The sequence below is a fragment of the Scyliorhinus torazame genome, chromosome 7 (genome assembly GCF_047496885.1).
Source record: "Scyliorhinus torazame isolate Kashiwa2021f chromosome 7, sScyTor2.1, whole genome shotgun sequence".
Classification (NCBI taxonomy): Eukaryota; Metazoa; Chordata; class Chondrichthyes; order Carcharhiniformes; family Scyliorhinidae; genus Scyliorhinus; species Scyliorhinus torazame.
In genome coordinates, this window is record NC_092713.1 from 203,518,137 (window position 1) to 203,542,314 (window position 24,178).

General features: G+C 46.5%; 1 protein-coding gene across 7 annotated transcripts in view; it reads right to left on the reverse strand.

Moving 5' to 3' along the window:
- fam53c (family with sequence similarity 53 member C) overlaps positions 1-24,178 on the reverse strand; it is a 178,494-nt gene that overhangs the window by 110,498 nt on the left and 43,818 nt on the right. For 6 of the 7 annotated variants that reach the window (XM_072511967.1, XM_072511961.1, XM_072511964.1 and 3 more), the window contains exons 2-3: positions 16,721-16,976; positions 5,718-5,775 (exon numbers count right to left, since the gene is read on the reverse strand). In XM_072511967.1, coding sequence (XP_072368068.1) covers positions 5,718-5,775; positions 16,721-16,798 — 136 coding nt within the window. In that variant the 5' untranslated portion in view covers positions 16,799-16,976. Of the gene's footprint in view, positions 1-5,717; positions 5,814-16,720; positions 16,977-24,178 lie in introns of all 7 variants that reach the window. The other variant, XM_072511969.1, reaches the window with a different exon arrangement.

Consider the following 24,178-nt stretch of genomic DNA (forward strand, 5'->3'; position numbering starts at 1 on the left):
AGGTGGGCGGAAAAATTTGAGGACCTGGAGAATAGGTCGAGAAAGAAGAATCTTCGGATTCTGGGTCTCCCTGAAGGAGTGGAGGGGCCCGATGCCAGGGCATATATGAGCACGATGCTCAATTCGCTGATGGGCGCGGAAGCTTTCCCGAGGCCCCTGGAGCTGGATGGGGCTCATCGGGTCCTGGCAAGGAGATCCAAAGCCAACAAGCCGCCAAGGGCTGTAGTGGTGAGGTTCCACCGCTTTATGGAAGAGAGTGCGTCCTGAGATGCCAAAAAAGAGCGGAGCAGCAGGTGGGAGAACACAGAGATCCGAATTTACCAGGACTGGAGTGCGGAGGTGGCTAAGAAGAGGGCTGGTTTTAACCGGGCTAAGGCGGTGCTCCATCGGAAGGGGGTGAAGTTCGGGATGCTGCAGCCTGCGCGATTGTGGGTCACGTTCCAAGATCGGCACCACTATTTTGAGACACCTGATGAGGCACGGAACTTTAGCCAGACTGAAAAGTTGGACTCAATTGGGGAATGTGCTTTTTGTTTTGGTGCTGGATGGGGATGGGTGAATGGATTTGATGTGGGGGCTGTGGGAGAGTGTGGGCGTCGGTGTTGGAGGGTCAGGGCCCCGCGGAGGAAGAGGGAGGGTGGAGGCCCGGGGATGGGGAGTTGGGGTAAGGCCGCAAAAAGAAGCTGCGCCAGAGAGGGCGGGGCCGGCTCAGGAAAGCACGGGCTTTTTTCCCGCATTAGGGAAGGTGGGGGCAGGGCCGGGGGGAGGGCGATGGTGGAGAGGAGCGCACACTGACTGCCAAGGGGTGGGGTTCTCACATGGGGGGTCGATGGAATGGCGGGAGAGGCCGGGGTCAGCTGACTTACGGGAGTGTCATGGGGGGAGCAAAATGGCGAGATGAGGATCGGGGGGGGGGGGGGGGGGGGGGAAAGAGAGAGAGAGAGAGAGAGAGAAAGAGAAAGAGAACTGGATTGCTGCTGCATTGGCCAAAGGGGAGCTGGAAGTAGAAGACGTAGTCGGGGTGGGAGTCCGCCGCCTGGGGGACTGGAGGGTGCGGGAGGCGTGGGCACGTGGCTGACCTAGAAAAGGGGATGGCTAGTCGGCGGGGGGTTGCGAGTAGCCCCCCGATCCGGCTGATCACTTGGAATGTGAGGCGCCTGAACGGGCCGGTCAAGAGGGCCCAGGTGTTCACGCACTTAAAGGGACTGAATGCAGACGTGGTTAGCTCCAGGGGACACATCTGAAGGTGGCAGATCAGGTTAGGCTGAGAAAGGGATGGGTCGGGCAGGTCTTTCATTCAGGGCTGGATGCGAAGAACAGAGGGGTTGCAATACTGGTGGGGAAGCGGGTGTCGTTCGAGGCACTGAATATTGTAGTGGATAATGGAGGTCGATATGTGAATGTGAGTGGTAGGTTGCAGGGGGTGCGGGTGGTACTGGTGAACGTATATGCCCCGAATTGGGATGATGCCAGATTTATGAAGCACATGCTGGGGGGGGGGGTGGACTTCAACACTGTGCTGGACCCAGCACTGGGCCGTTCTAGGTCCAGGACGGGTAAGAGGCTGCGGCCAAGGTGCTCAGGGGGTTTATGGACCAGATTGGGGGAGTGGATCCATGGAGGTTTGCCAGCCCGCTGGCCAGGGAATTATCCTTCTTTTCCCACGTCCATAGAGCCTACTCCCGGATAGATTTTTTCATCTTGAGTAGGGCGCTAATCCCAAAAGTGGATGGAACGGAATATTCGGCCATAGCCATCTTGGACCACGCCCCGCATTGGGTGGAGCTGGAGTTGGGGGAGGAGAGGGACCAGCACCCGCTGTGGCACCTCAATGTGGGACTGTTGGCGGATGATCGAGTGTGCGGGCGGGTGCGGGGGTGTATTGAAAAATACTTGGAGGCCAACGACAACGGGGAGGTGCAAGTGGGGGTAGTCTGGGAGGCGTTGAAGGCGGTGGTCAGGGGAGAGCTAATCTCCATTAGGGCCCACAGGGAGAAGAGAGAGGGGAGGGAGAGGTTGGTGGGGGAGATTTTAAGGGTGGACAGGAGGTATGTAGAGGCCCCCGAGGAGGGGCTACTTAGGGAGCGATGGAACCTCCAGACGGAATTCGACCTGTTGACCACAGGGAAAGCAGAGGCACAGTGGAAGAAAGCGCAGGGGGCGGCGTACGAGTGTGGGGAGAAGGCGAGTCGGATGCTGGCACATCAGCTTTGTAAAAGGGAGGCAGCGAGGGAGATTGGTGGAGTTAGGGATAGAGGGGGGGAATACGGTGCAGAGTGCGGTGAGAATAAACAAGGTATTTAGGGGCTTCTATGGGGATCTGTACAGGTCTGAGCCCCCAGTGGGGGAGGAGGGGATGCGACGATTCCTGGATCAGCTGAGGTTCCCGAGGGTGGAGGAGGAGATGGCTGGTTTGGGGGCGCCGATTGGGCTGGAGGAGCTGGTTAAAGGATTGGGGAGCATGCAGGCGGGGAAGGCCCCGGGGCCAGATGGGTTCACGGTTAAATTTTACAGGAAATACGTGGACCTGCTGGGCCCGTTGCTAGTGAGGACTTTTAATACGGCGAGGGAGGGGGGGGACCTTTCCCCCGACAATGTCCAGGGCGTGATTTCTTTGATCTTGAAGCGGGACAAAGATCCATTGCAATGTGGGTCGTATAGACCGATCTCGCTCCTCAATGTTGACGCTAAGTTGCTGGCGAAGGTGCTGGCTACGAGAATTGAGGACTGTGTCCCGGGCGTGATTCAGGAGGACCAGACGGGATTTGTGAAGGGTAGGCAGCTAAATACAAATGTGCGGAGGCTCCTCAATGTGATTATGATGCCCTCGGTGGAGGGGGAAGCGGAGGTAGTGGCAGCTATGGACGCAGAGAAGGCCTTTGATCGGGTGGAGTAGGACTATCTTTGGGAAGTGTTGCGGAGGTTTGGGTTCGGGGAGGGGTTCATCAGTTGGGTCAGGCTACTATATAGAGCCCCGGTGACGAGTGTGGCTCTGAACCGGCGGAGGTCGGAGTACTTTCTGCTGTACCAGGGGACGAGGCAGGGGTGCCCCTTATCCCCCTTGTTGTTTGCACTGGCAATTGAGCCGCTGGCCATGGCACTGAGGGAGTCCAGGAAATGGAGAGGAACACCGGGTGTCGTTGTGTGTCGATGACCTGTTGTTGTATGTTGCGGATTCAGTGGAGGAGATGGCGGAGGTCATGCGGATCCTTTGAGTTTGGGGACTTTTCGGGGTATAAACTCAACGTAGGGAAGAGTGAGCTCTTTGTGGTGCATTCAGGGGACCAGGGAAGGGGGATAGACGAGCTACTGCTGAAGAGGGCGGAAAGGAGCTTTCGGTACCTAGGGATCCAAGTAGCTAGGAGTTGGGGGGCCCTGCACAAGCCCAATTTGACTCGGCTGGTGGAGTAGATGGAGGAGGATTTTAAAAGATGGGATATGCTGCCTCTCTCACTAGCGGGTAGGGTGCAGTCAGTCAAAATGACGGTCCTCCCGAGGTTTCTCTTTGTGTCCCAGTGCCTTCCCATTTTGATCCCCAAGGCCATTTTCAAACGGGCAAGCAGGAGCATCATGGGATTTGTGTGGGCGAATAAGACCCCGAGGGTGAAGAGTCTGTTTCTGGAGCGTAGCAGGGACAGGGGGGGGCTGGCGCTGCCAAATCTGTGTGGCTATTATTGGGCTGCCAATGTGACGATGATCCGTAAGTGGGTAATGGAGGGGGAGGGGGCAGCGTGGAAGAGGCTAGAGATGGCGTCCTGTGTGGGCACGAGCCTGAGGGCGCTGGTGACGGCACCGTTGCCGCTCTCGCCGACAAGGTACACCACGAGTCCGGTGGTGGTGGCGACGCTGAAGATCTGGGGGCAGTGGAGGCGACACAGGGACGAGGTGGGAGCCTCGGTTTGGTCACCGATTCGGGAGAGTCATCGGTTCATCCCGGGAAGGATGGATGGGGGGGTTTCGGAGCTGGCATCGAGCAGGGATTAGAAGAATGGGGAACCTGTTCATTGATGGGACGTTTGCGAGCCTAGGGGCGCTGGAGGAGAAGTCTGGGCTACCCCCGGGAAACGCTTTCAGGTATATGCAAGTGGGGGCGTTTGTGAGGAGGCAGGTGAGGGAATTCCCGCTGCTTCCAGCACGTGGGATTCAGGACAGGGTGATTTCGGGTGTATGGGTTGGAGAAGGCAAGGTTTTGGCGATTTACCAGGAGCTGAAGGAAGAGGAGGAGGCCTCGCTGGAGGAGTTAAAGGGCAAGTGGGAGGAGGAGCTTGGGGAGGAGATAGATGAGGGTCTGTGGGCTGATGCCCTGAGTAGGGTTAATTCTTCTCCTCTTGCGCCAGGCTCAGCCTAATACAGTTCAAGGTTACTCACAGAGCGCATATGACAGGGGCGAGGTTGAGTAGGTTCTTTGGGGTGGAGGACAGATGTGGGAGGTGCTCGGGGAGCCTGGCGAACCATGTCCATATGTTCTGGTCGTGCCCGGCGCTGGATGGGTTTTGGCGTGGTTTTGCGAGGACTACGTCCAAGGTGGTGAATGTCCAGGTCAAGCCGAGCTGGGGATTGGCATTATTTGGAGAGTGCGGGAGGCGAAAGAGGCCGGTATTCTGGTCTTTACGTCCCTGGTAGCCCGGCGGAGGATTTTGCTACTATGGAAAGATACGAAGCCCCTAGTGTGGAAGCTTGGATCAATGACATGGCAGGGTTCATCAAGCTGGAGAGTATAAAGTTTGCCTTGCGAGGGTCTGTGCAAGGATTCTCCAGGCGGTGGCAAGTCTTTTCGGGTGGCGTTTGGGTGAAGCTGGGGGTTTTTCCCTATTTGTGTTTTTAAATGTTATATGGGGAATTATTGTATATAGGGGAAATCCAATGTGTAATTTCTGATTGTTGTGTTTTTGTTACTTTTTTGTTGTTGTGGGGGGGGGGGGTTTTGTTGAAAATTTGAATAAATATATTTTTAAAAAATAAATAAATAAAGAAAGTCCATCAACTGCTCCGCAAACAACGATGACCCTTCCCCCTCTGCAATTTTTTCCAATCGTGTCACGCCACGAACATCCTCCAACTTTTGAGCGTGGGTCATCACCGACTTTTGTCAGGTTTAAAACCCCACCTATATTCCATTCTGGGGGAGAAACCACCACACTCCTCTCACTTCACACTTTATCCACAAAGGTCACCCATTAAATGGACAGAAAGGGCCAAAACCAACACCTCCAAGCAGGAACCGCCTCGTGGGCGATAGGTCAGATCATGGCCACGGAAGTTCAGTTTCTAATATTACTGCTGTTTTCATTACACCACAGGCCGCAGCCAGTCATCTTCTATACTTCAAAACTGAAGTAGTGTAGAGCGAGTGGTTATTCATGAAGGCCCGCCTTCTCAACCTTGCCCCTCGCCCGAGGTGTGGTGATCCTCAAGTTAAATCACCACCAGTCAGCTCTCCCCCTCAAAAAAGTAAACAACTTATGGTCATCTGGGACTATGGTGACTTTACTTACATAGACTGACTAGGAGAAACAAAACTGGTGAAAATTTAAAAGAGTTACATGCACCTGTGATCACAATGGAATAGTGACCAACTCTGTTCCCCAGGTTGAACAGCATCCTTCCTCAAGTAACATGCCTGTTCAGTTCTGAAAGGGAGCACTGAAGAAAATATGTAACTCTACAAATATAGGCCAGGTACTGTCTGTAGCAGATAGTCAAGTTAGTACACCTACCTGGTATGAACCGGTACGGATTCCAGCAACCACCTTTGTTTGCATTCTCAGGCAGGGGCTGAAAGATCAAAGATGAAGGGAGATAGATCTCAGTATCTGTTACAATATAAAATAAATATAAATCAATATAAAATAAACGGGTATAATTCTAAAAGGGGCATATTTGTGCAAAAACCATTGAAGGTAGTAGGGCAGGTTGAGAGCGGTTAATAAAGCATACATTAGGGATGTAGAGTACAAAGCAAGGACAAACTCGTATAATGCACTAGTTCAGCCTCAATTGGAGTAAAGTGTCTATTTCCAGGCTCCACATTTTAGGAAGTATGTGAAGGCATTTGAGAGTACAGGAAGGATTCATAAAAACGTTCCAGGAATGAGAAACTGCAATTACATAGATAGGTTGGAAAAATTGGGAATGTTCTCCTTGGGAGAAGAAAAGGTAGAGAGGAGATTTGATAGAGGCAATCAAAATTATGAGGAGTATGGATAGAGTAGACAGGGAAAGACTGTTTCCATTGGTGGAAGGATAGAGGACAAGCAGACATAACTTTAAGATGAATGGTAAAAGCAGCAAAAAAAAGAGTGGTTAGGTTCTGGAATTTACTGCCTGAAGAGTGGTGGAAGCAGGTCCAATCAAGGCATTCAAAAGGGAATTGGATTGTAATCTGAAAAGGAAGAACATGCAGGACTATAGAGGAGGTAGGGGAATGGCACTTGCTGAATTGCTTCTTCAGACAGCCAGTACAGACACCTCCTGTGCTGTAACCATTCTGCAACAAGGGAGTAGTAAAGAGCTTTTTTAAAAAGTTACTGGCTAGGAGAAATAGTTTAACAACCAGCCAAAAACTAATAGGCACCCTCTCCAAAATACAGAAGTTAGCCTAGATAAGTTCTGGTGAGGACTCAGATAAGGTCAGTACATAGGGGTTGCGTGTGGTCGCCTACCCCCCCCCAGGTTTTTTCTTTTATAAATTTAAAGTACCCAATTCATTTTTTTCCCCCAATTAAGGGCCAATTTAGCGTGGCCAATCCACCTACCTGCCAATCTTTGGGTTGTTGGTGAGACCCACACAGACAAGAGGAGAATGTGCAAACTCCACATGAACAGTGACCTGGGCCTGATCGAACCCGGGTCCTCGGCGCCGTGAAGCAGCAGTGCTAACCACTGTGCTGTCCCTTCCTACTCCCACCATGTGCCAAGGAAAAGAAACACACGACTACATTCTTGTATTTTGATCTCAAACTAATTTCTTTACATGAACCCCACTGCTCCCTCCTTGATCCCCCAAAAGCTACCCAATGCCTTGCAGGGGGCTTAGGTGTGGAACTGCAATTAGAGGATACAGGTCATTTGAATAACAGAAACAACTGGAGCAAGCATTTCACATAATTCCAAATTGGTACATATTTAGAAGGAGCCCACAACTGAACACAAGACTTTGAATGAGACTAATGCTGCCAAGCCAGAATTTGTTGAGCATCATTAGTTGTTCATTAGTCCAACAGTGTGGGGCTCATATATAGAGACATATATATATATATATATATAAAATTGAGTAGGCCATTCAACCCTTCGAGTCTGCTCCGCCATTCATTATAATGATGGCTGATCCCGCCTTCACCCCATATCCCTTGATCCCTTTAGCTCCAAGAGCTATATCAATATCCTTCTTGAAATCACACAACGTTTTGGCTTCAATGACTTGGTAGTGAATTCCACAGTTCACCACTCTCCAAGTGAAGAAAGTTCTCCTCACCTCAGTCCTAAAAGGTTTACCACATATCCTCAAACCATGACCCCTAGTTCTACACTCCCCCACCATTAGGAATATTCTTTCTGAATCTACTCCGTCTAATCCTAGAATTTTATAAGTTGCAATGAGATCCCTTCTCACTCTTCTAAATGCCAATGAATATAATCCTAACCGGCTTAGTCTCTCCTCATATGAGAATCCCGCCATCCCACCAATCAGCCTGGTAAACCTTTGCTGCGAGAACATCCTTCCTCAGATAAAGACACTAAAACTGCACACTCCAGGTGTGGCCTCACCAACACCCTATCAAATTGCAGCAAAACATCCCTGTTCCTGAACTCAAATCCTCTTGCTCTGAAGGCCAGCATACCAGTTGCCTTCTTTACTGCCTGTTGCACCTGCGTGTTTACTTTCTGCCTGTTGCACCTGCGTGTTTACTTTCAGCAACTGATGCGCGAGGCCACCAAGGTCTTGCTGAGTATCAACCTCTCTCAATTGACACCCACTCAAATAATAATCTGCCTTTCTATTTTTTGCTCCCGAAGCGGATAACCTCACATTTATCCACATTATAACTGCATCTTCCATGCATATGTCCACTCACTCAGCCTGTCCAAATCATGCTGAAGCACCTCTGCATCCTCCTCACAGCTCACCCTCCCACCCAACTTTGCATAATCTGCAGATTTGGAGATAATACATTTTGTTCCCTCGTCTAAATCATTAATATATCATTTGAACAGTTAGGGTCCTAGCACAGATCTTGCAGTACTTCACTAGTCACTGCCTATCAATCAGAAAAAGACCCATGCTAAATTGCCCTTAAGTGTCAAAAAAAGGTTGGTGGGGTTACCGGGATAGGGTGGAGGTGTGGGCTTAAGTAGGGTGCTCTTTCCAAGGACTGGTGCAAACTCAATGGGCCGAATGGCCTCCTTCTGCACTGTAACTTCTCGGATTTATTCCAACTCTTTGCTTCCTGTCTGCTAACCAGCTTTCTATCCATCTCAAGACACTACCCACAATCCCATGCGCTTTAACTTTATATCATAATCTGCTATGCGAGACCTTGTCGAAAGCCTTCTGAAAGTCTAAATAAACAACATCCACCGTTTTTTCTGGTCAACCCTACTAGTTACATCTTCAAAGAATTCCAGTATGTTTGTCACGCATTATTTCTCTTTTGTAAATCCATGCTGACATTGTCTATTACACCGCTGCTTTCCAAATGCTGTGCTCTGAAATCCTCGATAACAACTCTAGCAACGTCCCAGGCTTACTGGTCTGTAGTTCCTGGTTTCATCTCTACCTCCCTTTGAATAGCGGGGTTACATTCATTACCCTCCACTCTGTAGGAACCATTCCAGAGTCCAAAGAATTTTGGAAAATGATCACCAATGGATCTACAATTTCTATGGCCACTTCCTTTAGTATTCGGAGATAAAGATCTTCAGGCCTTGGAGATTTATCCACCTTCAATCCCATTAATTTCCCGAAAACCATTTCTCTACTAATACTGATTCAAATCATATAGAGGCTATGTCACAGCTATCAGCTTTCCTTCCCTGAAGAACATTAGTGAACAAGTTGGTGTTTTACAACAATCCAACAACAGTCATAGTTTTGATGTTAGCTAAAATATTGCCAGCCACATGAATGCAATCACAATTTACTATTGTGGGATTTGAACTCTCAATTAGTATCAAAGTCACAGAGTATCAAGCCCACCTGCTGTTATGTCTAGACTGTAACATGTAATTATGCTGCACGGGTCAATCCGTGCAGATTGACTGGTCAAATATAACCTGAGCGAGGAATGTCCAGGAAGCAGCCATGGAATTCATAGAATGACCCTTAAAACTGCCTATCTGGGCTTCTGTCCTTCAATGCAGTAGCAATACAGAATGTATTTAACTAATCAGCTGATCATCTGCGGCTTTGTTCTGGCTCCTTGCACCACAAAGAGTAACTGGCGAGACTTCCTATATTGTTCCATGTGAGAACACAATAACTCGGGAGTGTGTGATTGTTGTTCATCATACAAGGCGAAGATAGCCATGTCCATCACCTGGAGGGTTTGGTAGGGTTCCAGTGAATACGTAGGTAACTGTTCAGTCAATCTATGCCTGAAAGATTCTGCTGCCAACAGGACAGGATACCGGATTACTAAATTTTGGCCAGGGTTCTGGTTTAGGATTCCCTCTTGTTGCATTTTGCCTTTGCCACTGATGTGTGCTTGCTTCTAAAGGAGGCCGTAGCCTTTTTTATTTGGTTTTGCCACTCGCAGCGATCTTGGGTGAGTTTTGCCCAGGAATTGGGAGTTGATGTCAAAATCCAAAGTGAGGCCTTCAGGATGTCCTTGTAGCACTTCCGTTGACTGCCATGATTGCACACCCAAGGCTCGAGCTCTCCATAGACAATTTGCTTAGGTAAGCGAGCGTCAAACATTACCAGCCCAACTCAGTCGTGACCGTCTCAATCGGACGTAGATGTTTGGCATGTGAGCACCTCCGTGTCTCAAGTGAAAATGATTAAAACTTCTTGACATGGTGCTGGTACACAGAATTCAAGACTTGCTTATGTAGAGCAGAACTATTGTTCTATTGGCTTCCAGGTTGGTAGGCAGACTGACTCTTTGTCATTCCCAAAATGATGTTCAAGTTCTGCCAAAGGCTGCACTTCCTTTAGCAATTCTTGCATGTGTCTGGTCATCGATGGAGATAGTTCAAGAGAGCTTGCTGTGATAAGTGAATGTATCCACTGCTGACAGGTTCTGGCCATGGACTGAAACCATGGGCTTGAGTTAGGACTTGCCGAGAATAGGCTGGTGATTCATGCTGATGGCAAGATCAAAGTTATTACACACATTGGGGAACAAGTCCATGCTACATTGCCTGTCCAGCTCTAATCTGGCAGCACAACTGGTCAAATTGAACCTGCCTGACGAATGGCCAGAAAGCAGCCATGGAATTCATAGAACAACTTTAATCTGTCCACCTGGACTTCTCCCCTGCAAGGCAGTAGCAGTGTAGAACTTATTTACCCAGTCAGTTAGTTATCTACTGATTTGTCCTGGCTCCTTGAACCATAAAAAATTAATACCTGCCGAGACTTCCTACATTGTTCCGTGTTGAGAAGACAACAATGTAGCGTTCTGTGAATGTCTACAAAGGGCAAGGGGACAATTTAGCACATGATGCCTTGGGAACCTGGCAGCAACTCAAAAAGGGAGCAGGCCCGTGGCATAATTCTGGTGAAAAGTACTGACCGGAAACCAATTCCGCTTCTCTCACCATGGATACAGTCTTTTAGTTTTCAGATTTCCAGCATCTTTAGGTTTGCTTTGGTATAGTATATTGAGGTGCATTTACAAGGGAGTTTTCTTTTGATAGCCATCCACAGTTGTAGCAATTATTGTTGTATCTCAATAGGGAGGATCCTTTGTAGGGAGAACGAGCCCAAAAGCCAGGAATCTCACTGTAAAGTTCATGATCTAGTTTGTTGAACCCTGCTGTGGCAGTATCCTTCATTTCAGCTTTGATCAGAGTCAATAACTGAAATCAAATATATTCTCATCTGTTTTAGCAATTGGAGTTGTTCAGTGTCAATGGTGCCATATCGCAGCATCATGATATCTTTATTGTTAAGTTAACAGATTCAACGTATTCATTAGCTTGCATTCTTGCTTGAAAATCACTGGATTTATTTTCCTTGTGTGTACTTTCTACACCAGTCAATGCTAAAATGTGCATTCCACTGTAGACTTTCATGGACCCTGTTCATTTTGGAGCTAATTATTTGCCTAGCTCAATGACTGTTCCACAAGGATAAAATCATCAAGACCCTGGTGATTAAAAAATCTGTTGGGTCTATGCAAATCCAGAAGGGGTTCCAATCAGAGATCAGGTTACCACATCTCTGGCAACAGATTCAAATTTTCCAGCCTCTCTCATGATATCAAGTCAGTCCCGTTTTCAACCAGAGCAAGAAAATGGGAACATTCTTGTGCACACCTGTCTCTGTTGCTATACTCTGCACAGGAATCAGGAGTGTAAAACTTTACAATTCCCTCAAGGCAATGCTTATACTCGATTCAATTAGTCATGCACTGTTGTTCTGTGGGGTTACCCAGCATGGTTGAAGGAAAGGCGTAGCTTTCCCTCAAATATTACTCCGCACGAGAAAAGCTTGTGGATATCTCAGTGACAGGAACTTCTAATGAAAATGATAGACAAGAACCATGCAGGAATGGCGGGTTGGGGGGGGGGGGGAATTCTGGGATTATAAATCCAAACTCTTATCAAGGTGCTTAATATTTGGAATGGTTTTAGACCCCTCCAAAATGCCCCTCATGGAAGTGTTTACACTGACTGTCCTCAAATGAGTATAGTCGGATAGCTAAAAGAGAATTGGGTTGGATTCAGTCGAACTGTCCAGGACCCTTAAGCTTAGGGGGTCAGAAACAAGAGATAGCTCTGGAGGGATCAGGTGTAATCTGCCCTCACTTTATATAAGTAATTTGTATGGATGAACTCCAGGCACTGAGGGCTCTCTGAGCCAAACTCAGCCAGCACTCTAGCAAACCAGCATCTCTTCTAGGTTTTTTCAGATCACTGGATTTATTAATCTAGTTCTAAATATGGGAAATCCAAATGCAGCCATTCAATTTGGAAATGTTCCTTGATGCCAAGATAAATTGAACAAGTAGCAGTACTATTTGGGGTAAAAGTGTTTTGACAAACGATCAAAAGGCATGATTGTGAATTGATGATTTGGCACAGACAAGCTGACCCAACTGCAGGAGCACTGAAAGATTGCTTTCAACGCAAGCAAGATGTAGCATGGGTCAGTGCCTCTGGCACACCTTCCAGCCTCTGCATAGCCTCTTTGCAGAGAATAAAATTCCAAATAGTGCCTTAGCTCGTGCACTAAAACTCCTCTTTTGCCTGCCTGCCTTATGTGCCAATTATACTACCCCAAGAGTAGGATTTGTCCTAAAACAGACAGCCTATGAGGGGGCCTTCTTGGATTTCTGGACAGGCCAGGTTAATTTACATATCGAACAAAATATCTTAATAGTTGGTTGCAATTCAGTATAGTGTTTGAAACTTGGTCCCAACTTTTTTGTATTTAATGGTGGAGTAAAAGTAAAAGCTTAATAGCATGGATCCTGGCATTTCACAGTGCAAAAATAACTGCCCTCGGAGGTAGTCTAGCAAGCCACTCGGTTACATCATAGAACATACAATGCAGGAGGCCATTCGGCCCATCGAGTCTGCACCAACCCACTTAAGCCCTCACTTCCACCCTATCCCCGTAACGCAATAACCCCTCCCAACTTTTTTGGACACTAAGGGAAATTTAGCATGGCCAATCCACCTAACCTGCACATCTTTGGACTGTGGGAGGAAACCGGAGCACTCGGAGGAAACCCACGCAGACACGGGGAGAACATGCAGACTCCACACAGTGACCCAGCGGGGAATCGAACCTGGGACCCTGGTGCTGTGAAGCCACAGTGCTATCCACTGTGCTACCGTGTTGCCCAGTCCATATCAAACTCAGTTGTACCAATCTGCTACAGTAAGTCAAATAACAAAACTGAACAGACCTCTCAGCATCAACCTAGACACCGGACACAACAAAAGCACACACTGCCCAGTCAATCCTGTGGAATCCCCCTCATTCATATCCGAGGGCTTGCACCAAAGTTGGTAGAGTCTGCGCACAGATGAGACAGCCTGAAATGTTGTATGCAGCAAATCATACTTTGCAGTCAGTCAATGTCTTAAACTCATCAGCATCCTTGGAAATGTCAAGGCTGCAACGGATGGTCCCAGTCAGGACAGCCGGAAGTGCCAGTCCCAGTCCAGGATGACTTTTATCGGGCAAATTCACAAGCCCAGCTGGGCAAGTCTACACCCACTGGTGGAGGAACCCGTATTCCACGAGTCCAATATTTAGGAGTCCAATGAGTAAACCCACATCTTGGAATTCAGCTTTGAGGATAATTATGGGTTGGACCCAAGTCAAAACCTTAGTCTTTCTTCCTAAATCTTTCTTTAGTAGAGTGAACAAGTTAATTTTGACTTTTGTTTGGGTGGGTAAGCCCCCCCACGTTCGAAGGGTTTTCTTGCAGAGGGATAGACAGTCGCGGAGGTGGGGGTGGCATTACCTAATTTGATCCATTACTACTGGGTGGTAAACATTGAGAAAGTACGGCGGTAGTTTTAAGGATCCTGGGTCAGTATGGGAACGGATGGAGGAGGCTTCTTGTATAGGTTTGAGGGCACTTGTTACTGCTCCTCTTCCATTTCTCTTCAGCTAGGTTCCCTTCCGAGTCCAGTGGGAGTAGCCTCTCTGATAGTATGAATCAATTCAGACAGCACTTTAAATTAAGGTCTATGTCGCTACTGGCACTGATCTGTAAGAACCATAGGTTTGTACCAGCTGCGATGGATTCGACAGACAAGATCTGGGACAGGGAGGGGTTTGAAAGGTTTCCAGATTAGTTGGTGGTGGAGGGCAGGTTTGCTGGGCTGGAGGAGCTGGCGGAGACGTTAAAACTCTCGGGAGGGAATGTTTTTAGGTTATTTGCAGGTAGAAATGTTGTGCTTAAGGAACTCTTTGTTTCCCCGGTTGCTGGCCCCTTCACCCATGGATTAGGTGGGATAAGGTGTTGTCTCTCCACAGGAGAGATGATATGGGCAGATGATGGCAATGAAGTAGGCTTCGCTGGGGGAAGCAAAGGGGAATGGTAGGAAGAATTGGGTTTGGTTTTGGAGGAGGGGTTGTGGAATGAGATTCTGCATCGGGTCAATTTCACCTCCTTGTGTACAAGGTTGAGTTTGATACAGTTTAAAGTGGTGCATAGGACGCACTTGACCAGGGCACACATGACAAGGTCTTCCCGGGTGTAAAGGATAGATGTGAGTGTTGTTCGAGGGGGCTGACAAACCATTCGCATGTGTTTAGGTCCTGCTGGTTAAGTTCTAGGTTTCCTTGTTTGAAACAATGTCAGAGATTTTATGAGTTAAGAGTAGAGCCGTGCCCAATAGTGGCGATCTTTGGAGTGTCGGGCCTGCAGGAGGGGGAAGAAGGCTGATGTCTTGGCCTTTGCCCCTCTAACAGCCCGGAGGTGAATCTTGCTCAGATGGAGGACATATGCATTTGGTTGGGGAATTTGTCGGAATTCCTGCATTTGAAAAAGATCAAGTATGCCATAAGGGGATTGGAGAAGGGTTTGTTCTCTAGGTGGCTGCCATTTATTACCTTCTTTAAAGAGCTGGTTGTTATCAGAAATGTGGGTGGGGGGTGGTAGATGGGTTGAGTTGTGGCGATATATTTTTGTTTTAAATTGTTATAAATTTGTTCTGCATGTTATATTTGACATTCGGTATGTTATAATTGAAATTTTTTCTGAATGAAGAAAATATATTTTTAAAGGAAAGAATCACAACATACAATCCCCAAACAGCCAGTAAAAACTGGCTCAATACTATATAATAAAAAGAGAAATGGATTTGTTTGTTTACAGTAAAGTTCTGGTCATAAATAAGTGACAACAAGATGGTGTCAAACCAGTTTTCAGATGTCCATGATATAACTGGCTACAATTGAACATTGATGAACATTAAAATGAAGAAGAATTCATACTGGAACAGTTCAAGGGAAGCTAACCCACATTAGACCTACAAAATGCTAAATGCAAGATGTGAAAAAGTGTTTCACTCCCAGAATATCACCTCCGCAAACACACGGTTCATCTAAAAAAAAAACCCAGCAGAAGCCTAATGTAGAATCATGGTGTTTAAACTAACACGCGTTTACCACATGGATAAGAAATCATCATTGCATATGGGACGTTGCAGTCTAGGCCAAGTCTTTTCCTCAGTGAAAGTGCTTCACCAAGCACTCCAGCCTCAGTGAGAAGTTAAACAGTTGCCATTATTGAAAAGGTTATTAATGGAAGGAAGGAAAGATTTTACGAGACCAGTTTTAAAGAGGGGCTGTGAAGGAAACCTAGGGGACCAATCAGATTTCTGTATTTAATTTATTGACTTCCTAGTTCAATTTATGTTGCTTGTATGAATTAGAACATGCATTCTGCAACAATGGCACTCTTCTCTTATGGACAGTCATCACTCCAGAAGTTAGGACAAGGGTCCCCGGGAGTACTTTTTGGCATCAATATTTGCAGTAGGACATGCCAAAAACATCCCAGAGGAAATGTCTAAATATACAGTCAACTGCACGCCAGCTTTCCTCAACAAAAAGCAAATTGTCAAAATAACTGCTCGATATGAAAATATTTCAGGCCTTCCAATTTCACTGCTTCAGAATTAAAGATCACCAGAAGGGAGATGATTCATCATCTAGGGATCACAGCACACAGAAGAAAACAAGTATGTGGAAAACCAGATGCAACGTACATGGAGTATGCAAACATTAGAGAACAAAAGAGAAAATGCTGAAAAATCTCAGGTTTGGCAGCAACTGCAAGGATAGAGAAGAGCTAATGTTTCAAGTTCAGATGACCCTTTGTCAAAGCATCTGGACTCGAAACGTTAGCTCTTTTCTCTCCTTACAGATGCTGCCAGACCTGCTGAGATTTTCCAGCATTTTCTCTTTTGGTTTCAGATTCCAGCATCCACAGTGATTTACTTTTATTTTTTGCTAGAGAACAAGATAAGAGGGTAGCATGGAAGGAGCGAGAAGTTTAGAAAACAAAATTGCAGATAAATTAATTCCACGAATTTGCAACCTAACAAAGCAAGCTTCAGAGACCCCCAAAAAGCATGACATCCATGTATCATCAACAGGGCAATGGGGGTTGCCAAAAGTGAACAGGTTACTTGCTCATTCACCTGGCTGCGGAATGGTGGACAGGGACTCCCGAATGGGATAACTTTGGAGAGACCGGTCTTTCACTTCTCTCCACCAGAGACAATTACAGACGATGCACAGGTCAGTTCTTGCAACTTTGTGTTGCACATAAATTTAAAAAATCAATCCTTTCTATTTAAAGTTGAATAGACAAGCAGTTCTTGAACACTAATCAGCACCAACTGGCTGTGTTCACTGGTCTGGGTGACTACTGTCAAGGCGGTGTGCCTATACTCAGCATTTACCTATGGAAAGGTACAAGATTCTCTAAACAGGTAGGTCTGACTACAGGTTAGTGGGATTAAAAAAAAAGCCAGACACATCGGTAAAATAGATGGCTGGAGGTGTTGTGTATGGTTCTCTTACCAGGCTAATATTAAAGGCCTTGCAAGCCAGGTCATCCAAACTCTGTTTCTGTAGCTGCTCCGTGATGACAGTTACCATGGTAACCTTCCTGCCTTTCTGCGAGTGCTGTGAAAAAGCGACCAAGCTCTTCCCTCTGCAACGCTCGTCCCTTTACTCTGCCATGTTCCTTGTTCCAGTGGGTTCATTGGGAGGGAGCCATCTTAAAGAGGGTGATGCAAGACACAGTGGTACTTTCTTAATCCATTTTTTAATTGCCCTGTGTAAAAGAGGAGAGGGGGCACAACTTCACATCAATTTCTAAAATACAATTTAATAAACATTTAAGGAGCAACCACTAACAAATACGAGGTCAGATGTCTCTTCAGGCCTTTTGGTGAGAGGAGCATAGAAAGATGTAAAGGAACAGACAACAAGTCAAATGGTTCCTCCCATATAGATTTCTCGTTATCGAATTAACATTGTGCCTGGAGTCCTGCTATTGGAGTCCCAGCCACTCCAATGGTATAAATTACAGAAGCAAAGATCTTGTATTTTTCATAGAATTTACAGTGCAGAAGGAGCCCATTCGGCCCATCAAGTCTGCACCGGCTCTTGGAAAGAGCACCCTACCCAAGGTCCACACCCCCACCCTATCCCCATAACCCAATAATTGGGCAATTTTGGACACCAAGGGCAATTTATCATTGGCCAATCCACCTAACCTGCACATCTTTGGACTGTGGGAGGAAACCGGAGCACCCGGAGGAAACCCACGCACACACGGGGAGGATATGCAGACTCCGCACAGACAGTGACCCAAGCCGGAATCGAACCTGGGACCCTGGAGCTGTGAAGCAATTGTGCTATCCACAATGCTACCGTGCTGCACTTTGCATAGAACCTTAATGATGACATTTTATATTTAAAAACCCATCACTGCTACACTCAGGAAAATGTGCCATTCAAGCTACGTTAGCTCTCATGACATGCACTGCGATGCCAGAAGCACAAGACTTGAAGAAATTGTACAGAATTATTAAACGCCAAATCAGATGGGATGGTAACAAACAGCAATGCTATGCGATCAGACAACCTGTTTTAGTGAAATTTGTTAAGAGAGAATCATAGAGCTGGATTCACTGTTTTAGAGACTAAGTGTTGACACCAGCGGAGGAATGGGGCATTTTACGATGGAAAATTCGGCACCGAACCCTCACCCATCCTGCGACCGGTGTGGGGCTGACAGCTGCGCCGAATAAAACTCCCGCTCCAATGACAAAAACGGCTGGAGAATGGCCGGGTCCATGGCCGCGCAGGCACACGCCGAAAACCTGCAGCAGTTGCGCTGTAAAACATGGCGCCGGCCGAGCGTGGGCCCGAACTACCAAAGACAGCTGCCCGCCCCTTGCACCCCCCCACCAGCCCTCGCGGACGCCTCATCGGACAGCAGCACAGCTCTCGGCCGACTATGGCGGCGCTGGACACAGTCCACAGCCACCACGCCGGGTTCTCGACCGCCGAGACCACAAGTGAACTGCGCCGTCGGGAACTCGGCCTATCGGTGGCGGTGAATCGCAGAGGCCCCCGGAGAATAGAAGGTCAGGCCCGCTAAAGATATGCTTAAAAGCTGCATGGCAAGCGATGCATTCTACTCCATTTTCAGGGTGCCAGAGGTTCCCGATTTGGGGTCAAACCTGCGCCTGCCACGACTTTGGCGTCGGAGGCCAACGGGGAATCCCGCCCATAGCTTTTTAACAGCACAGAAGGAGGCCCATCAGGTGCATGCTGACCATCAAGCACCCATCTTGGTCTATAGCCTTGTATGCTATGGCATTTCAATTGCTCACCCAACTATTTCTCATCCGTTGAGGGTTCCCGCCTCTACCACCTTTTCAGGTAGTGAGTTTCAGATTCCAACCAACCTCTGGGTGAAAAGGATTTTCCTCAGATCCTCTCTAAACCTCCTGGCCCTAATGTTAGATACGCACACTGGTTCAAGTGAGACCTAAGGATCTTATGTCCCATGAGAGGGCAAAAAGAGCTTTGGATTAATCGGAAAGACAGCACTTTCAACACAATGCTAATGTCAATCTAGATTACATGCTCAAGTAACAGTAGGACTGGAACACAAGGTCTTCGGTCTCAAGAGTATCACGGAGACACTGTTGACACCAGGAAGGGGTTGAGTGAATACTGGAGCAGTTCAGCATTTCAAATCAGCAAGAAGCTGATTTAAGGCTACCTAAACACAATAGAAAATGTGCCACCAAAGAGGTTCCATGGATACAAAAGTGTAGAAATGCCAGTGGCAAGTTGTGAAATCTGGTTATTTGCATGTGTGCCTAGCACCAGAGAGAAAAAAAATACAAAATAACTTTTAAAAATGCGATGCAAGTGGTTCAGTCATGTCCTCCAGGGAAAGAAAACTCTGTCAATCCTGCACACGATTAGTTCACATAATGTGGGGCAGCACAAATGGATAGCACTGTGGCTTCACAGCGCCAGGGCCCCAGATTGGATTCCCCGCTGGATCACAGTCTGTGCGGAGTTTGCACTCTCCCAGTGTCTGCGTGGGTTTCCTCCGGGTGCTCCGGTTTCCTCCCACAGTCCAAAGACGTGCAGGTTTGGTGGACTGGCCATGATAAATTGTCCTTAGTGACCAAAACGGTTAGGAGGGATTATTGGGTTACGGGGATAGAGTGGATGTGAGGGCTTAAGTGGGTCGGTGCAGACTCGATGGGCCAAATGGCCTCCTTCTGCACTGTTTGGTCTATGTGGATGACTCTTAATGCCCTCTGACGTGATCCAAAAAACCATGTCAGTTCTGCGGGAATGGACAGTAAATCTCATCACGATTTCCAAGAACAAACAGCATACAGTGAACATAACTAGTCGAGTTCCCCTCGACTTTCCCCTCCTTCATAACATCAGTTTAGTTTATTTGCATCCAGGGAACAGAGTGTCTAGCTTAATTAAGATGTGCAAGTACAACAGCCTTGTGTTCATTACAAAGAGACACCGACTACAGTAGAACCAGGAGTTGCAACACAGGTTGCCCACAAGCACCGGATCTATGAATTCTATTGTGCACTTGTCAGAGAACAGACTAATATAAATCCTAAAATAATCATTACTGGAGGGACAGTTCTTTCAAATCTCAAGTGACAGTTGAATAACCAAGTCAAATTTTCAGCCAGTTTTATTCAAATAAGTCCTATTTACATTTTATTTGCTTATTTGGATCGTGTTCTGAAAAATTGTTAAAAGCAAGTTACATATACTTGAATAAATACAGTATCAATGCAAACGCCTCATGCTGAAAGATAAAATTTCCAACTGCACTGAGTTTATAATGTGTGTGCCTCTTTTATACTGAAACTTATTTTCCTTGATTTTATAAAGATCGTGGAGTGTTTAGGACAAGGGGTACTTGGTTCCATTGCTTCATCCTTCCAGAGAATCCCTACAGTGTAGGAGGCCATTTGGCCCATCAAGTCTGCACCTACCCTGCGAAAGAACACTCTACTTAGACCCACTCCCCCACCCTATCCCTGTAACCCCACCTAACCTGCACATCTTTGGACAGTGGGAGAAAACCAGAGCACTCAGAGGTAACCCACACAAACACAGGGAGAATGTGCAAACTCCACAGAGCCACCCAAAGCCGGAATCGAACCTGGGTCCCTGGCACTGAGGTAACAGTACTAACCACTGTGCCATGCTGCCCTTCTTGGGAGTCAGCTTCCTAACCTTGCTCTGAAATCAAAGCACTCACAGGTAAGGTGCTGAAGACGGATTTCAGTGATCAATCATGGTCACAATTTGGCCAAATGCACCAGTCTATTAAAAAAATGCACCTTTTGTACTCCGATCAAGGATATTAGTGCTGGAGAATGAAACATAATCGCATTTATTGTGTCATGTGTCAGCATTTAGCTTTTCACAGCAGCTACAATATGGTTAGATGCAGCCCTCTGCCTTCCAGTCTTTCCCAGTCCCAAGAGGACCATACCATCATTTCATTAAGTGTGAAATTGTTTAATTTTCCACACCAACTTTCCAATGGCCTGAGACAGATTTGCCAATAAATGTCAGGTTTCATGCTCTCGGCCCATATCCATCATCAGCTTGAATAAGGTTGCTCAAACACATTTCACATTACAAATCATGCCGGTCAGATAGATCTGGATTGGAGACCAGGTCCCAAAGCTGTGAATAATTGGAGCAAAGTGAAGCGACAAGCAGGGTATTGTCGGAATTCTATGGTTTATTTGTTACCATGTTTATTTTGAAAAGCGAGACAGATGGGGCTTTTCACACAGGAAAAGGAGACAGGAGTATGATGGGTTTTAAAACCGAGGCCAGCTAACCAGTTGGACCATAATGAACTTTTCCTGTTCTCCAAGTTAAAACATCATGGTTCATTTATTTTAGATGCATGAAACAGCTAAATTCATAACAGCTAAATTCAGTAGATAATAGTAAGAGATACGAAAGGGTGAACAGGCAGACAAGAGGTGCAAAAGAAATTACACAGTTGCAAGGAACTGCTTTAAACAATAAAACTACTTTTATAAACTTGGGAGTACGCCTTTTAAAGCAGAGAAAGGACCAGGTTTAACTTGGCCGCACAGCCGTGTGCAGCTCCACCAGACTCTGCGCTTTCAGCCTAACACTGCACAGTGAAGATCTGAATAACTACACAAGATGCATTTATCCTCAGCAAATGGAGTATAGCTTACCAAGTGCATTTCAAAGATCATCGTGCTAGCATTGTGAGGTTACTGCCAGTCATGATCAAAGAGAAAATGGTTTGGCATCAATGCTGAGCATATATTTGTATAACAAAATAGCTTCTGAACCATGATATTCAATGGGCTGGATAACAAGAATCATGCAATAACACAATTAGAACCACTGTGTTGCTCAATCCATGAGATAGTTGCCATGCATCATCTCAAATTTACAATGTTAAACTATTTTCCTTGCCTATTAAGCCACAAGCCCAATAATGGCTTTTAATCTTCTTAAATTACATTCAGGTTATAATGGCAATTCATCATATCATCATTGAGTCTAATACTTTGCTGCTTAAATGTTGGAAAGTAAAAGGTTTTCCAGTATTTGTTGGGTGACTTACTTCCAAACGTAAGCTAATGCCACCTTCCTGAGGCATGTTACAGAAATCGAGCAACAACTTCCAGTCTGAGAGTTTGAATACAGGTACAGGCTTCAGTGACCCCCTCATTATCTGTGGAAGGCTGGAGTCGCGTCGTTCAGGGGATTGCTCATCATTTCAGTACGAAAGTGCTCAAAATTTATTGAGCACAAATCCAGGAAGCAATTGGCTTAGCCATTCAACCAAGAGGCTGATCCCGAATATGTACATGTTAATATCGTCCATATTCTACATGCATCAGGTCCCCTGTCAAAATTCACCCTCAGACTAATGCACGGGAGCACAGTGGTTAGCACTGTTGCTTCACAGCACCAGGGTCCCAGATTCGATTCCCGGCTTGGGTCACTGTCTGTGCGGAATCTGCACATTCTCCCGGTGCCTGCGTGGGTTTCCACCGGGTGCTCCGGTTTCCTCCCACAACTCCCAAAAGACGTGCTGTTAGGTAATTCTGAATTCTCTGTGTACCTGAACAGGTGCCAGAATGTGGAGACTAAGGGCTTTTCACAGTAACTTCATTGCTGTGTTAATGTAAGCCTACTTGTGACAATAAAGATTATCTATATTTTCTGATCCTCAGGCTGCACGATACTACAGGACATCATTGTCTTTTACCTTTCACTTAAAAATAGTATCTATTGCAGCGCTTGGGAGAAAAGCTAGTTTAAAAAGACATATGTAATGGAACAAATCACAAAAAGCTCTGCGATTTAAAAGGTTTTCAAGTGTGATGAATTGGTCAGGTCATGGTGCAGCAAGATAAAATATTTAAACGCAAGGGAAACAAGTAACCATTACTCTACAATCAGCCTTACTCATGGAGGACTTTATTACTGCTGACCTCAACATCAGCCACAGATCTAATGCAGTTATCAGGCTAATAGCAGGACTGTATAGCATAATATTGTAATCAAACAGCAGGTGTTCTTCCTCAATGCACTATTATTTAGATGGATCATCCTCTTAGCTCTGTTGGAAAGCAGGTTTGAATCTTAGTATTGAAATGGCAAGCATCTTTCAGAACACCATCCCATCATCCTGCACCTAATAGATGGTCATTCACGTTTGTGCTCACATGCTTGGGCTGAAATCAGCTCGAAACAAGGAATTGTTACTGGAATCTGGTTGCAGTCAATGGGAGCTGGCTGCAAAACAGCATTGACAAAGGTCTGGGAGCAGGTTATCTAACATTTGTTCTTTTGGAACGGCAGTGTCAGAAGTTTGAATAAAGTAGGGACTTTTTTTTTTTATAAAAGAGTTAGAGAAAGACACTAACCTATTAAACAGAGGATGGCGGGTGCATAGATTTAACAATTATGAAAGGTCTTGATATGGATGCGTTATTGCTTCTAACTAGAGTCAATGACAAGCAATTAGCAAATTAAAATGGTTAGGACAAATATCTTTTCACAAAAAGCATTGATAGAGCAAGTAATGCTATGCAACAGGAAGAGTTGACGCAGAGGCCACTATAGCTTTGAAAAGGAAATGTAGATAAACGTTTGAACTGGAGGTCAGTTTTGGGAATAGAAAATGAATTATTCGGATTTCCTTTAGTATGGAGCCAGCAGAAAAGAATGGTCTCTTTCTGTGCTGGGTTCAAATACGATCTATGAAATGCCAAGCTTCTCTCTCGCCGTTGGTTACTCCTACATAGAGGAGATAGTGCCGACCTAGCCCTGGTGTAAATGGACCCAAATCTGGCCCTTCGTCTACCACCACAAATGTGGCTGATGTAGGAAATGCAAATTATTGCAAGTACTCTCCTGAACTTCGATCTGATCCACATTTCAAAGACAGTGGGTGCGATTAAACAGAAACATTATTCAGTATAATTTTGGGGACAATTCCGGGGTTTTTTTCTACGGCCACATTGGTGAGATCGCAGCCCTTATTTAATGGCACTAGGGAAATGAGTCCCCACAAACTTTGCGCCATTTCTGGCTGTCTCGCCATCTGATTCACCAGACACACGCCTCAGCAGCTCACCGGTAACAAGGGGGAGCTACTTTTTTAAAACGCTCCCTCAACACTCACTCCCAGTCAACACACAAGCAGTGCAGCACGCAGACCTACTCCTCTCTTTGGGGATGTCGACCTGGCCAGGCTTCTCGACGCTGCTGAAGCAAAACAGGACATCCCGTTCCCCAGAGTGGGTTGGGGGATTAGCAGCAGGGTCACCAATACCGCCTGGGAGGCTGTAGCCGTGGCTTTTGGCAGTGCGGGCAGCAGGACAAGGAGGACCAGCCTTCAACGTCGGAAGACAAATAACCACCTCCACCAAGTTGCATGGGTAAGTTACC